Here is a 15,816-nt window from a genome sequence, read left to right on the forward strand (position 1 = left end):
TAATGGAGAACAGCGTATCAGGAAATGAAGGAACTTTGCAGTAGGCATCTTGACTCACAAATGAAAGGATGACTCCTGATGAAACAGTTAAGTATACCTTGACAATAAGATACTAGATTTTCCAGCTTTGTCTATACCTACAATGCCACGATGCACTTAAATAGTAGAATGTTACACTAGTAACTGTTACTAAAGTACTATATAAGTGTAATGATATGGGGGAAACAATAGGAGGGGGAAGCGAAATGGGAGAATGGCAAGGGAAAGAGGGCTATGCCTAAACTTACAAAACTGCAACATGGAGAATAATAACACGATTTTAAGAAATTAAAAAGGAAATCAAAAAAAGAATCCTACGTCTAGTGATTGCAATGAAATAAATAAATAAATAATCAATTAACCAATCCTAGGAGTAAACTTAGCCAAGATGTGAAAGAGTCCTACAATCAATAAAGTTCTTGATGAAAGAAGTCTAAAGGGAACACACATAAAAAATGAAAAGATAGTCCATATTCTTAGACTAGAAGTTAAATATTATTAAATTAATCATACTTTCCAAAGTAATTTTAAAATTTACTGAAATTCCTACCAAAATGTCAATGGCATTTTTTACAGAGGTAGAAATACAACTGAAATTCTCATGAAACCACAGAAGATCCAAGCAACTAAAGAAATTTGAGCAAAATGTTCAAGGAAGGGGATATTATACTACCTGAATTAATATTACAAAGCTATACTTACTAAAACAGCATAGAATTAGCATTAAAAACAGATACACAGACCAAAAGAACACAATAGAGACCCCAGAAATAAACCCATCCATCTATAGCCAGGGCTGGCTAATTCTTTTCTCTGTGGCACCAGCATCCCTTATGGGTACTAGATGATGTCCCAGCTCTCTCCAGCTCTTTCTTTGCACTTTGGGGAAGCAGCAGAGGATGGACCAAATTCTCGGAACCCTGCACCCACATGAAGATCAGGAAACAGCTCCTGGCTTTGCATCAGCTCAACTCTAACCCCTTGCAGCCATTTGGGGGAGTGAACCATCAGTGGAAGATCTTTCTATCTCTGCTTCTCTCTCTCTGTAAAGTATGTCTTTCAAATAAAAATAAAATTTTTTTAAAAAAGAAAACCCCCCAAAATCAATGCTCTAATACAAAAATATAAAACTTTAATAAATAAAAATGTTTAAAAAATTGTGATGGTATAACATTAATTAGAGCATTTATTTATTATTTATTTATTTATTTTTATTGGAAAGGCAGATACACAGAGAGGAGGAGAGAGACAGAGAGGAAGATCTTCTGTCCCATGATTCACTCTCCAAGTGACTACAAAGTCTGGTGCTGCGCAGATCCAAAGCCAGGAGCCAGGAACTTCTTCCATGTCTCCTAAACAGGTGCAGAGTCCCAAGGCTTTGGGCCGTCCTCGACTGCTTTCCCAGGCCTCAAGCAGGGAGCCGCATAGGAAGTGGAGCTGCCAGGATTAGAACTGGCACCCATATGGGATCCTGGCGCGTTCAAGGTGAGAACTTTAGCCACTACACACCGGGCCCTGGTTCACTCTTCAAATGGCCAAAACAGCCAGATGGAAGCCAGAAGCCAGGAACTCTGAGTCTCCCATGCAAGTGACAATGGCCCATGGCCTTGGGCCATCACCTACTGCTTTTGCATCAGACAAACAGCAGGGAGAGGGTCAGGAGAGCAGTCAGGATTCATCCTGTTGGTTTAATATTGATGCCAGTGTTCTAAGAGGTGGCTTCATTTGCTTTGCTACAACACTAGCCTTGCTTTTCCGCATTTTGTGAATTATAACAATGGACATATTTTGAACTTCTATGTCATTTTGATTTTGAAAATCATAATAAAAATGTAAAGTTAATAGCAGAGGAGGTTCAACATAATATAGCAATGGAAGGTACAGGGAAAATCTTGAGCTTTGTTATGAACATAAAAGTGCTTTAAAAATAAAGCTTATTGATTAAAAATTACAAAGAATTAGGACTGTATTTATAAAAACATAACAAAGATGAAGATTAAGAGCAAAAGAAAATAAAGCACCAACCCTACCCTCTAACAAAGTCCAATTCAGTATAATATAAGGAATGTAAAAATACCCATGGAAGAAGAAACACAAGTTGCTAATAAACATTTATAAAATATTAAATTTCACTAATTATTTAAGTAAATGCATGAAAAACATACTAGCGTCAAATATTTATTTTATGTCTACTCTGCAAATAGTGGGACTTGTTCTTCACATTTATGATCACAATTAATCACACAGTGATTGCTTACTGCTTTCCTCTGTAAATACGAAGTTTAATGACTTGCCTGAGGTCACCCAAGTGGTGAGTAGCCACACCCAGACACAAATACTAATCCATCCAACTCTAACGGGATAGTTGCACCTGCTGTGCAATACTGTCTCACATTCTTTGAGATCATAATGAATTATTACACACAAAAATGACCCAATTAAAATTTGTTTCCATAGTATTTAGTAATGTGAAAAAATACGATACTAAGTAAAGAGCAGATGTAAAATTGTGTGTATGTTTAATCTGAATCACAACAGGTATACATAACGTATATACATATATATGAAAAACTAACTGAAAGGAAATATGTCAGAAAGTGAAAACAGTTCTCTCCATGATATCACAAAAATGTTTTCCTTAATTCTTTATATTTTTCTCTTTTTTTCTTTATTTTTTAATTTAATTAATTACATATTGCATTATGTGACACAGTTTTATAGGCACTGGGATTCCCTCCACCCCTCCCCTAACCTTCCATATTGTTCATTGCATTTAAGGCAATTTATATAATCACAAAAATACAAATGTTACATTTAAAGTCCATGTTACTATCGCAACAATCTTTTTTCCATGTTGAATAAGTTTGATTTTTCCTTTATTTATAATTGTAATTTCTCTATCAACTTCCACTGCTCAATAAGAATTTAATGTATGTGCACATATACCATCCTTTATCCGTGTAGACTTCATAGCACAGACACAGAACGAGTAAAGTGCCAAGTTCAAAGAGTAATGTTACAAGTTCCTGTGCTAGTTTTGAGATCCATCTGCAGCATGGTTACTTTAATCTCATTTAAAAGGATAATTGACCCTAACTCATTTTCATAGAAAATTTAGGTAATTGCTAGCTTTACAGAGCATGGACTTTCCCCTGACTTTTCATATACCAGCCATATTATGTAATTGCACTTGCATGAAATATTTTACTACTATAATTCAAATGACAATAAATGCTTCTAAAGTAAAACATAACACCTTAATTTTTAAATCTTTTATATTCTGGTTTGGCTTTGCAAACAACTAGCAGAAGGCAATATTAGTCTCCTATTGTAGAATATAATTTTGTAGTATCCCAATCTACATCATCTAAACATGCAAGGGAAAAAAATAGTTCAACCGGGTGGTGTGTTCTTTACTTCAATTAAACTCACACAGTTGGATACCTACTGTTGCCAAAACAGTAATATAATTTATACATTATAGTCTACACAGTAAAACTATACTAAAAGTCATTTAACAATATTTATAACACCATAAAAAACAGTGTTAAAATATATGAACTGCAATATGTACCAAGATTATAAAATTTGTTTCTCATCATCAGTGATTAAAAGCAGGATCATTGCTCTAGCCTCAATACCCTCAACCCTGGTGACAGATTAGAATTCAAATCTTAATGATCAATTTACAATTAACAAGATAGAAGTGAAACAAATTAAATCAACCATTATATATAAGGAGACCCCATGGACTCCCATTGTTCCTCTTAATTACAAAACACAAATCACAAATACACCATGGGCAGCGTTAGACATCAGTCCACAAGCCCAGCAACCCAGAAAGTGACAATGACAGAAAGCAAAGAGGGGGAGGCAAAACCACACACATCGCCGTTCTGTTCTTTACAGCGTAACAGTGGAGAGAAGCTAACGCCTAGCATATTCTTGGTTTCCACTCGGTGCCGGCGCCGACAGAGGCTCACTCCCAGCCAGCACCCAGCCTTTTGGAGCTGTCAAGGCCAGGTTTTGCATGGCATAGTGAAGCCAACTGCACCTCAACATTTTTCTGCTGATTCATCTAAGTGCTTGAGGAGAGGAATTTCTTTTTTTGCTAAGGAAAAATCACAGTTGCACCAAAGACACTTAAATATCTCCATTTACCTTTTTCAAAATAAATCTATAGCTGTAATAAGCTTTCAGCATACTGGGGAGTACAGACAGAAGGGGCAGCAAAAGTTTATAAAAGCTTCGACTGAAATCAGCCAGAATGTCTGCCTAGTGCCAATTAAAAGAAGAATGGAATTAATTCTCTTGCCTGATGATCAAAAACAAGCTATCTAAAATGCATGGGATCGGCAAGTCGTGTTTAGTTTTTAAGATGGGTTGTGCCATTCACAAGCCCTGGGGTTGCAGACAACACTCCACGCACAGCTTGGAGTGCACACACCGCAGAGTGCACTGTGCTCATCACCGCAGACGACCAGAGAACAGAAGCAATCCTCACTGGCACAACGAACGCGACGTTCCGTGTACTTGGGGAGAAAACACACACACACACACACACACACACACACACACACACACACACACAGGGTGAGGGGGTAGCATCTCAAAACATTTTTACAGAGCAGCCTAGCACGAGACTGGGGGCAGGGAGTAAGAGCAGGCGGGCACAGCAAGCTCAGATTGTCAGCTTTTCCAGGAATTCTGCAAGGACTCCAGGCAAATGACTAGATCTGTGAGTTTTAAAAAAAAAAAAAAGCTTCTTTGAAATGGTATGAATCCATTTGTTTAGTATGATATTTTCAGTAACATGAAACTCTTAGAGAAATGTTGCTAGTAAGGAAAGGAGGGCAAAAACAATGTTTTAGATCATTGATCATTAAATATAAAATAAACACACCTACTTTCAGGAAGTTTTCTACTGTAGCACTCTGAGGGAAATCCAGACCACCTTTACCACATGGATCATGCAATTATTATGGAGACTGAATTTCCACAATGACAAAACTCTAGGAACTCTAAGATTATCCTCACATCAAAGCAGAGGGACAATCATTTGTCCCAGAAGTTTGGTATAAGGTACACAAAGGCACTCATCTGGAGTGGAGGGCTTATTACATTTACGATTTTAATCAGAAATCCTCTGAGCCCTTCAGATAATATAGGGGACTTCAAAGCAGAAGATACATCAAAATGGAATGTTACATCTAGCGTGAATAAGTTACTTGAAAATGCCATGATAGAAAAGGGAGAAACTGAATTGATAAGAAATTAAGAGCAAACAGACACGTAATTCTAAAACCACAAATTCTTACTTCTTACCTTTTTGAGAGGCAAAGGACATATACCTTTTGAAAACTTCTAGGGGCACATAAAACTTATTAAAATAACAAGCAGCAATTTATTGAGTGCATACTACTTACAAAGTCCTAGTATGTTTAACTAGTATAATGTTACTGTAGGTGCCTATTTAAATTCACCAGATTTACAAAAGTAGATGTCAGAGCATGACTTGTGTGTTATGACATGTCTAGAATTGTTTTGTACAGTTAGCGCTCTTATCCACAGGTTCTGCAAAATGGGACCACATTGTGCTGAATACACACAAACTCTTTTTCTTGTCATTATTCTTTTAAAAGTATAGTCTTAACAATTACTTATGTGGCATTCGCATTATGTTGGGTTTAATACATGACCTGGAGATTATTTAAATTACATGAGAAAGGGTGAGCATTTGGCCTAGTGGGTAATTCAGGTGCCCCTGTCCTGCATCAAGGTGCTCACGTAAGACTCCTGGCTGCTGCTCCTGCTAAACTCAGGTTTCCTGCTAATGCAGACCTGGGAAGCAGCAGTCCCGAGTCCAGTAGTTTGGTTCCTGACATCCATGTGGGAGATCTGGACTGAGTGCCCAGCTCCTGGCTTCCACCCTCATGACTACTCTAGAATTTAGGGAGTAATCCAGAAGATGGGAGTCTTTCTCTTTTCTCTTTCTGTCCTTCTCTCTCTTTTTCTCTCATATAAATATTATTACAAAATAAGAAGGGCCAGAGTTTTGGCACAGTGGGCTAAGTCACTGCCTAAATAGTGGCATTGGTATGGGTGTCTGTTTGAATCCTGGCTGTTCTACTTCTGAACCTGATTCCTACTAATACCCTTGAGGAAGCATGAGAAGTTAGCTCAAGTCCTTGGGCCGTGTCACTAACATAGGAGGCTGGGATGAAGCTCCTGCCTTCTGACATGGAATATTCTTTCTGAGTATAGCTCTGCCTTTCAAATAAAAATATGTCTCATAAAATTCAAATTAAAAAATTAAAAATGATGTATATGGGAGAACATGTGAACATGTGTAGGTATATGCAAATACTATATCATTTTTTATAAGGGATTTGAGCACCTGCAGATTTTGGTATTTGCAGGCGGGCTTGGGGCCAATTCCTTATTAATATCAATAGCATACTGTATATACAGCTAGGTATGTGAGTATGTATATTATACATAGTTATAATTCCCAATACATTCCTGCTTGGTGGCTTAAAATTAATTTATTTGAAAGGTAGTGGAGAGTGAGTGACAGAAACAGAGAGAAAGAGAGAGAGATTGACTGAGAGACAGAAGAAAACAGTATGTGAGACAAAGACAATATGATCTTTAATCCATTGGCTCTCTTCCTAAATGGCTGTGAGGATTGTGACTGGGCCAGACCAAAGCCAGGAGCCCAGAACACCATCTGGGTCTCCTACATGGGTGGCCGCGACTCAAGCAGCACTGTCTTCCCAAGCTCATTAGCAGGAAGCTGGATCAGAAGTGAAGCAGCTGGGATTTGAACTAGCTCTCAGATGAGATTCTGGCAATACAGGCAATGTTTTAACATCACAATGCCAGTCCCTAGAGATGTTTTCACAGATGAAGAAAGTACAATTTCTAGAGTTTAGGCTATGTACCAAAGGTTTTATATTAAGAGGCAAAGTGAGAATATGAGCTGGAGAGGTGGTGAGGTTCAAGTTCATTAGATAAGAACAGGGGAGGACTTAGGAACACACAGTATAAGCTAGCCTTGCCTTGTGGAGTAATACTCACATGTCAAGTATGCCCACTTCTCCAGTGGAATTTAAAGATTAACTTTTCCTTCCCAAACTTTGCCTTCATCATTACTGTGACCTGAAATTTCTTCAGTATTAGGTATAAAATACTGTAGTTCTTGTAGGAAAAACTATATAGACTTTGGAACTAGAAACACTTAAGTTAAAAAAAGAAGCTCACCACGCACAAGTGATTTAAACAGTTCTGGTGTCCTCCTTAGAAGAGAAGATAATTTCTATCTTGAGCTTTTGTGAAACTAAACAATTTGTATCATGTCCTTTGCCATTAAAAAAAAAGATTTTAATTTCCCTAAATATACTTTACGGAGTAAGCTATTAATCAATAATATAAACCCTAGATTAACATCATTTCCCCCTAAATTACCTAGTCCAATTGTTTTAACAAATTGCTTTTGAGTCCATGTAAGACAAATGAATAGTTTCTAGTTAGGAATGGCTACTGTTAGCATGTGGGTCTCCTTCATTACAAAATAACTTGGCTTTCTTGGTCAAATTTCATGAAAGTATCTAGTATTATTGGCAATTTGGGATCTTCCCTTAGGGAAATATCACAGATAGTAACGTGTATATGCGAGGGCACATTCTGATTGGTTACATTCTGATTAGTAATGTGATATTTGCCTTCTAGATGCTTATGCAACTAATGTCTTTTATTTGTATTTTTCAATTTAAAGTGATTCTGTCCAATGTCATGCATTCATTTGTAAATGAAACTACATTCCAAATAGGTCAAAGACATTTGTCTAGGACTGCACAGTTACTGCCAGACTTGAGATAAGGACTCAGGCCTCTTGAAACTGAGAATATAAAATAACTAATTCACCGAGATAAACTGATTAGAAATATGTAAAAAAAAATCATTAAGATCTTAAATAATGATTTTTAAGAGAGAACTATACCCATAAAATGAACAAGGGCTATTATATAAAAAATAACTTTAGAAAAATTAAAGGGTGATTTATTTCAAAAGATAATCTACTTTCATTTTTGTATATACACATCTCACTTATTGCTATTTGACCTAATGGTGCCTTTTGTGTGCTCGTGGAGAACTATGGTAACACTAAAATATGTTAATTTATAAATACAATATTTTCAAAGTACTTGATTTATCTGCATTCTTTACTAGAATAATTGATCTTTGTTTTTTTGGAATTTCAGTTTTCATTTCTATACACTGAAAAAGACAAATAATTATACTGATAATCATGCCAAAATATCAGAGCATATCTGTATAAGGAAATGTAAACACAGAGAAAATATTTTCATAGAAAACATTGAATCAACAGAGACAAATTTTATTATTAGACCTAGCTAATGAAATAGTGAAAATGCTATTTTTAAGAAAAAAAATCATACTCATCACACAAATAATGCTCTGAATATGCTATATAACATTACCTACCTGCTTTTTTTAGAGATTTGTTCCAGCTTCTTGGCTAGTGTACAGCACTCTTCCTTTAACTTTGTCAAAAATATATTCTGGGAGGTCATCAGGGAATACTGTTCATTTTCTGGAAACAACAATAACCCCCCCAAGCAACATCAGACGTTAGTGGCTGTAGCTGTGCAGTGCCTCCACAGGTAGAGTAATAAGAAACTTTAGACTTCTACACATTTTCTAGAAGCTACTAGATCATTTTCAACGTCCTCAGCTAAAGGACTTATCATCTGTCATGACATTAAATCTTGTGAAACATTTATTTTCATAATAATTATACACTAGAAACACTTTTGTTCATACTAGCTTGGTGTAAATGTTTCAGTATGCTAATAAATTGTCAAATACCTCAAATGGAGTCATGGATGCTTATATCTTTAAAACATGCAAGATATTATATTTTTATTTTGACAAATTTACCATAAACAGAGTGTCAGAAATTCTCACCACCAGACAATTAAAAACTAAAATAACTGAATTATTTCCCTCGACACTGTAATGAATGCTTTAGATTTCATTTTTGTTCACATAGTTTGCCACCCCTGCCCAATTTTCCATATACTTCCCTCAATTGCAAAAGTGAAATATGCACATTTCCCTCGCATTTTGATTTTACTGTCAACAGCTTGCACCTCAGTGAAAATCTGGTCAGAGAAACTGAGGACTGTGTGATTTTTAATAAAAAAAAAAAATAGAAGTGTTCTTTAGCTGGCTTTAATAGTTGAAACTCGTAAGCATCTCTAGATCTTGCTCAAGGCTCTTCGATCATTATAATCCCACAGCAGAGCAGGGAAAAATAAACATTTATCCTGTAATTTCCTGTTTTTGTCTTTAGAAGAAAGATGTCAAACGAATCTGGTGAATTTTCACTTCTTCTGACCCAGTGCTGTTAGAGGAAAATCTCTACTGGGAGTGTTGGAAAAAATTATGAGAGTCAGTATGACATTTGCTTCCTTATACGTTCATTATTTAATAAATTTTATCTTAGCAGTTCTTCACCTATAGGATAACAAACTTGTTTTATCATGTCATAAAATGTACTACACATTAAATTGTGAGAAAATTATCCATAAATGTAAGTTTTAATAGGTCTTTTATTTCTTTTCAATTCTAGGTGATGATTGACAAAAAGCAAAGAGCATACAAAGCAAAATAAATCAAAGCACCAGAATTAAGCAACATTTTTCTGGACGAGACAGGATCAATTAAACTTTTGTTTTAATAGTACGATCAGCATGGAGTATGTGGTGTGGAATTATAATGACTGACACTGTCTTGTTTTGACTAACACTGTCTGTGAACACACAACTCCAAAGTGAAAGGAACTACATCATGCTCCGACTGAACAAATCAAACTGCCTGTTTTCAAAGTGCATTTTACTTTCAAATTAAAGGTAAAGAGTTACTGGCCAACTCAGTCTGCAGAAGAGTGCCAATGTGATGAAAGATGGCAATTTTTAGCCAAGCTGCCAGCTGTGGTCAATGCCTTGTATTAGTGAATTTTAACAGCAGTTGTGAGAACTTAAAGAATGCAAAGGATTAAACATCACTCTAGATTGGATTGGGGGAGGTGGGGAAATCATACAAATGCTAAAAATGTTCGAAGCTGCAAAGATTAAATAAAGGAACATATCAATTTGGAGCCACTGAATTACATCCAGCTGCGACAGTGAATTAAGAACCGATTAATGGCTAAAGCTTTTCTCCAGTTTGGATGCTGAAGCAAACTCATTAGGCTTTTAGAGTAGCTATAATGTGTGTACTGTGGGAACTGTTCAATGCTATTCAGGAGACTCTAACTGTAAGCTCAGAGCATTTCCCGCAGAGCTTCTGATGCTATTTTCTTTATATAACATGTGTGCCTGAAAACCCAGCCAAAAACAAGCCCTTTGTTTTTCTACTTTGTTGTGGTCTCTCTCAGCTTTACGTTTCTTGAACACAGGTAAATAAACTCATAATCCAGATGGTGCAACAGATGTGAGAGCAGCACTCTGAAATCAACAGACAGTGGGCAATACTTTCCATTTTCTCTTTTAAACGCTAACTAATATGTAATTCGGAATCTCCGGTGTAGTTAGCATCTGCTCCCTTCGGCCAGCCAAAGGTTACAGGTGTTCCTGATGTCATTTCACAGTAAGGCGTGGGCCTGGCTTGTGAGCGAGTGCCCAGGCTCTAATCTTTCCCTACCACCTACCAGTTTTGTCATGCTGGGCCTCCATTTGCTGTATCTTCTGTGTCAGCTCCTGCTCTCTTTGCAGGGCCTGAAGGGCTTGGGCCTTTGCTTCGTTGCTAAAGCTCTGCTGAATGCTATCTTTTTCCAGTCTGCAAAATAGAGAGGAGACATACAGAAACGTCGTCTGCAGATGCACAAAAGCCCCGCCATTTCCCCTATAGAACACAGGGAGCTGATCTGTACTAAATCATTAATCTAAGACAACAGCCTATGGATCCTCTCTTTAGGGGGAACATATAAAGTGCCATGCTCGATATGTGCCATGAGTCCAAATGGACTAAAATACACAGCTTTAAACATCAAAAAATCATGATGACTGAATAATGGTTAGTTTGTCATTTTAAAGCACAAATACTTTTTTTCCTGCAAAATTCTAATGTTTTGCACTATCAATTAAGCTTTCATAGTTTGAAAGATCAATATTTCTTGAAGATCCTGAAATTTCAAAAATAACATGACTTAATTTTTTTAACTAAGCAAAATTTAAATTCTTGCAACTAAGACTTGTAAGCCATTTTAGTTTTCTTCTAAAATATAAAATGAAATCACAACTATAAAGCAAAAGACTTCATACCCAAGTGAACAAATGATTCTGTAGTATCATGTTTTCATTAAATATTTTTGCACATCAGGCTATGTAAAATGAATACAAACTTGAATAAAAAAATGAATAATGCCCTTCAACACTTTACAATGAATTTCCTCTTGGGCTATCTTGACAAACCAAAAACAATTTGCACAATGATAAGCTTTTATAGTCAAAGACAATATCCCATCCCACCACGATGGAATATGGACTTCTCCATTGGATCATTCTCTAATCACAGAGGCTCCTAATGGCAGAAACGTTCCAAACAATCACATCTGAGCAATGCAGAGAATGTCTCTGCTCAGGCAACGTGGTGCTATCCCCTGCATGCTAAGCCACCGCCTGCAACACCAACCCATGCGAGTGAGAGTTCTGACTGCTCTTCTTTTGATCCACTTTCCCGCCGATGTGCCCGGGAAGGCAGCAGAAGATGGCTCAAACCCTTGGGCTTCTGAAACCATGTGGGAGACACAGATGAGGCTCCTGATTCCTGGCTTCAGCCTGGCCCTGCCCCAGCCACTGCATCCAACTGAGGAGTGAACCAGTGGATGGAAGATCTCTTTCTCCCTTTCTCTGTCTTTCAAATAAGATAAATCTTAAAACAAAACAGAATTTCATCTCTGGCAACACTGTGAATACTGTGTGTGTGTGTCTGCCTGTCTGCCCTCCCACCCTAACCAAACACACAAACACAACGTTGACTGTTCAAACTTTAAATATAGGTAAGTGATATTGAGGGTTTCCTTCAATTAACTGACTCAGTTATTTTACAACTCCTGATCTCCTTGTGGGTACTTCTCATCCATGCTGTTTTAGTTTACTAATTGAGATATTTACTGCCTAGCCTTTGCCAAACTAAAAATAAACAATTCCATAAAGCTCTCACTACAAGTCTATATACCGCTGTGGAACTTCAATTCACTGGCTTCTAATTATAAAGCAACATAAGGAAAGCCTGTATTGAAATTGGTCAATGCATGTGGTAATGTTGTAGTGTAAAATTCCAGAATGAAAATACTCCCACACCTCACTCAAATGGAACCATCGGGGGTCCATGCTAAATGTGAAATGAGGTCCCTTCTGGTACTTCTAACAACAACACCCCCCTGGATGTAGGCCAAGGTCTTGTCTCACACTCAATTCCAAACTAGTATACTGCAACAAATGGATAGTCAGACAAGGCTACTTTTGCCTCCCTTAGTCACACCTCGTATGTTTCTGGCTACCCGACATTACACTTGTCTTTTCTTCCTGGAATGCCCTCTCACCCAGCCACTCCCCCTCCACAATGTATGCTATCACTTTAAGGCCTTCCTCAAAAACTTCCCTCTCCTTATTCTCTCACCTCAATTATCTAGTCTTTCTTTAGTGACCTCAATACAATGGGTCTTCAAAATGTTCGTAGAAAATGAAGATTATGAAAAACATTATACAGATTTCATAAGTTCTTGCACCAAATTAATTTGTCTCTGCTGTGTACCTTTTACAAAATAACATTGATCACATTTCAGTTATTGTTTCACATAACTGACTCCCTTTGACATCTTCCTTCACCCCAAGCCTAGCTCACTATTTGGCATAAGGCAGTGGACAGCCTAGTCGATGACTAGATATTCTTATGTCGTTGCCACAGAAGAGAGGAAAAATGCAGTCTTCTAGTGAAAGTGGAGAATCTGTCCAAGTTTGAAACAAGGAGGACAACTTTTCACACACATTAGAAAAGGGTGCCTCGAAGGAAATGGTCCTAATGCCCTTAAGAGCTAGTACCCATGCTAAGGAACCAATTTCAAAAAAGCACCATAAATTCTTGTGAGCAACTACTTCCAAGTCACACCTCCTAGGTAGAGCAGGGACAGCAAGGGCTCTGATATCCCCAAGAAACTGAAAGACCATAAAATGTATTGTTTAAAATCCATTTGAGAATGAGAGGGAACACTAATTATACCCCATGTTAGTCTTACTGTGATTACTCATTGCAAACTAAGACTTTACAGTTCCCCCAAGAGAAAGGGGGATGCTTTGACCAACAAGATTTAGAATAAGAGGCTGCCTAATTAATAATTCTATAACTTGACTTCAGAAAACCATTCCTGTCTTTATTGAAGTTTTCCTTATAAACAATATAACTTAAAAGAAACACCAAACAATGCATATTGAGGTAGACATAATTTTATTTCTTAAATCCTTCCAACTGTAACTCTACTTGAGAAATTATTTTTAATTTTAATTGCATAAAACATGGCATGAAATATCCTCAGTTTCCTAACTTCTTTTTCTCACCTCTTTCCTTCTATACCATGTTTGTTCTCCCCTTGTAGGTTCTAACTTGGTAGGTTTATTTCTATTTATTTATTTATTTTACAAACTTCAGGATTTTACAACTATAAGGGGATCTCAAATTCACTTCATCAAATGCTCTCACTTTATAATAAACATATATGCATACACATAGAAAACCTGTGAGGGCAATAAAAAATTTAAATCAGCTCATCAGGTTATATTGTAAATTACTTACAAGTCATGGCAGAGGTGAGATTAATATATTTTTATTTAGGAGATCTATTTTATAACACTGTAGAGGTAATGGAATAATTGAGTTACTAAAATAATTAATGAATTAATTGAAAGAATTACTAAAAAAAATTAGTCAAGGAAGTGGCTAGAAAAGAATCCAGATTAACTCATGAAATACTTGCGCTAACTCTATTATATGAAAAACACTCTGCTTAGGCATGAGGTTATAGGAAGATAAATGAGGCATACTCCTTGCTCTGACTATGAAGTTCAAAATGGCCCAAACAAATGGGCGAATGTTAAAACACTTTCTAAGAATGGCACAGTGAAAAAAAAAAAAAACAACCAAAGCATAGAAAATTGAGGGCTCAGTTCTACCTGGGAGTCTTACAGCCTTGAGAAGAGTAGTTAAGCCCAATCTCATCTCTTAGCCCAATCTCTTAGTTCCCATTCAAGATGCTGATATCATTTAACCAAGCTAGCTCATAGTTATGTCTGCTTTACAACTAGTAATAAGAGCAACAGCAGTAAAAAAAAAAAAAAATCAGTAGTTATTAAAATGGGGCTGAAGGAATTACTCACAATACCTGAAAAGTGAAATCAATTTTCTATCAACCATTAAATAAATAACCAGATTGTACTACAAACAGCCAGCAGTAAAAGGATCCAGTTGGTTGTAGATTTGGCCTAGCAGTTACAAAGCCAGTTAAGAATTCATGTCCCAGATCAGATGCCTCCAATTCTTGCTTCTTGCCAACGAGATCGTGGGAGGGAGCAGGGGACAGTGGGTTCCTACCACTCGTGGGAGGCCAGATTGAGGTCCCAGTTCCCGGCTCCATCTTCTACCCAGTCCAAGTTGTTGTGGGCATTTAGAGAATGAACCAGCGGATGGGAGCTCTGCTGCCTGTCTGGGTGTCTCTCTGCCTCTCAAAAACAATTATAAATAAGCTGCTGTTAACACAACCTCGTATGAATCTTGAAAATAATGCTTTTAAAAGAAGTCATACACAAAAGATATTTTCTGATTTCATACACTGTATCCTCGTAAAGTGAACAATAGAATGAAAGAATAGATTTCTGTTGCCAAGGCCAAAGGTAAGGGAGGGGCACGGGAAGGAAAGAGGCATGAGAGAAACTCCGTAGATTGATAACAATGTCCTGTGTCATACTTAGGGAGATTTTCCACAACTGTAACCTTTGCCAAGACATATTCAACTGCACATTTCACACTGGGAACTTTAAGCTTGATGTTACGGTATAATAGGTTAAGACTGCCACCTGTGATGCTGGGATCCCCTATGAATGCCCATCTGAGCCCAGGCTGCTCCACTTCTGATCCAGTTCCATGCTGGAGAACCTGGAAGATGGCCCAAGTGTGTGGGCACCTACATCTATGTGGAAGTGCAACAAAGAAGCTCCTGGTTCCTGGTTTTTACCTAGCCCATCCCTGCTACTGTGGCCATTTGGGGAGTGAACCAGAGGTCTTAAGATTCTCTGCCTCTGTCCTTCTCCATAGCTTTGCCTTTCAAATAAATAAAATTTTTTTTAGAGATTTATATATTTTTACTGGAAAGGCAGATTAGATTTATGGGGGAAAGGACAGACAGAAAGACCTTCTGTCTGCTAGTTCACTTCCCAAATGGCCACAACAGCTGGAGCTAAGCCAATCTGGAGCCAGGAGCCAGGAGCTTTTTAGTGGTCTCCTGCGGGGTGCATGGGCCATCCTCTACTGCTTTCCCAGGCCACAGGCAGGGAGCTGGATGGGAAGCAGGCTGCTGGGATTAGAACTGGCACCCATATAGGATCCTGAGGTGTACAAGTTGAGAATTTAGCCATTGAGCCATCATCCCAGGTCCAAAATAAATCAATCTTTTTAAAAAACGGTTCTGCATAAGTC

At 37.4% G+C, this 15,816-nt stretch overlaps 1 protein-coding gene across 1 annotated transcript in view; it reads right to left on the bottom strand.

Annotated features, from left to right (window-relative positions):
- The window catches only part of SDCCAG8 (SHH signaling and ciliogenesis regulator SDCCAG8), a 214,971-nt gene that overhangs the window by 71,221 nt on the left and 127,934 nt on the right, over nucleotides 1-15,816 (bottom strand). Inside the window, exons 14-15 of the mRNA XM_040967990.1 lie at nucleotides 10,778-10,905; nucleotides 8,548-8,656 (exon numbers count right to left, since the gene is read on the bottom strand). Coding sequence (XP_040823924.1) covers nucleotides 8,548-8,656; nucleotides 10,778-10,905 — 237 coding nt within the window. The remainder of the gene's footprint in view (nucleotides 1-8,547; nucleotides 8,657-10,777; nucleotides 10,906-15,816) is intronic.

This window comes from Ochotona curzoniae, unplaced genomic scaffold (genome assembly GCF_017591425.1).
Source record: "Ochotona curzoniae isolate NIBS_2020 unplaced genomic scaffold, NIBS_Ocur_1.0 scaffold_4683, whole genome shotgun sequence".
NCBI lineage: Eukaryota > Metazoa > Chordata > Mammalia > Lagomorpha > Ochotonidae > Ochotona > Ochotona curzoniae.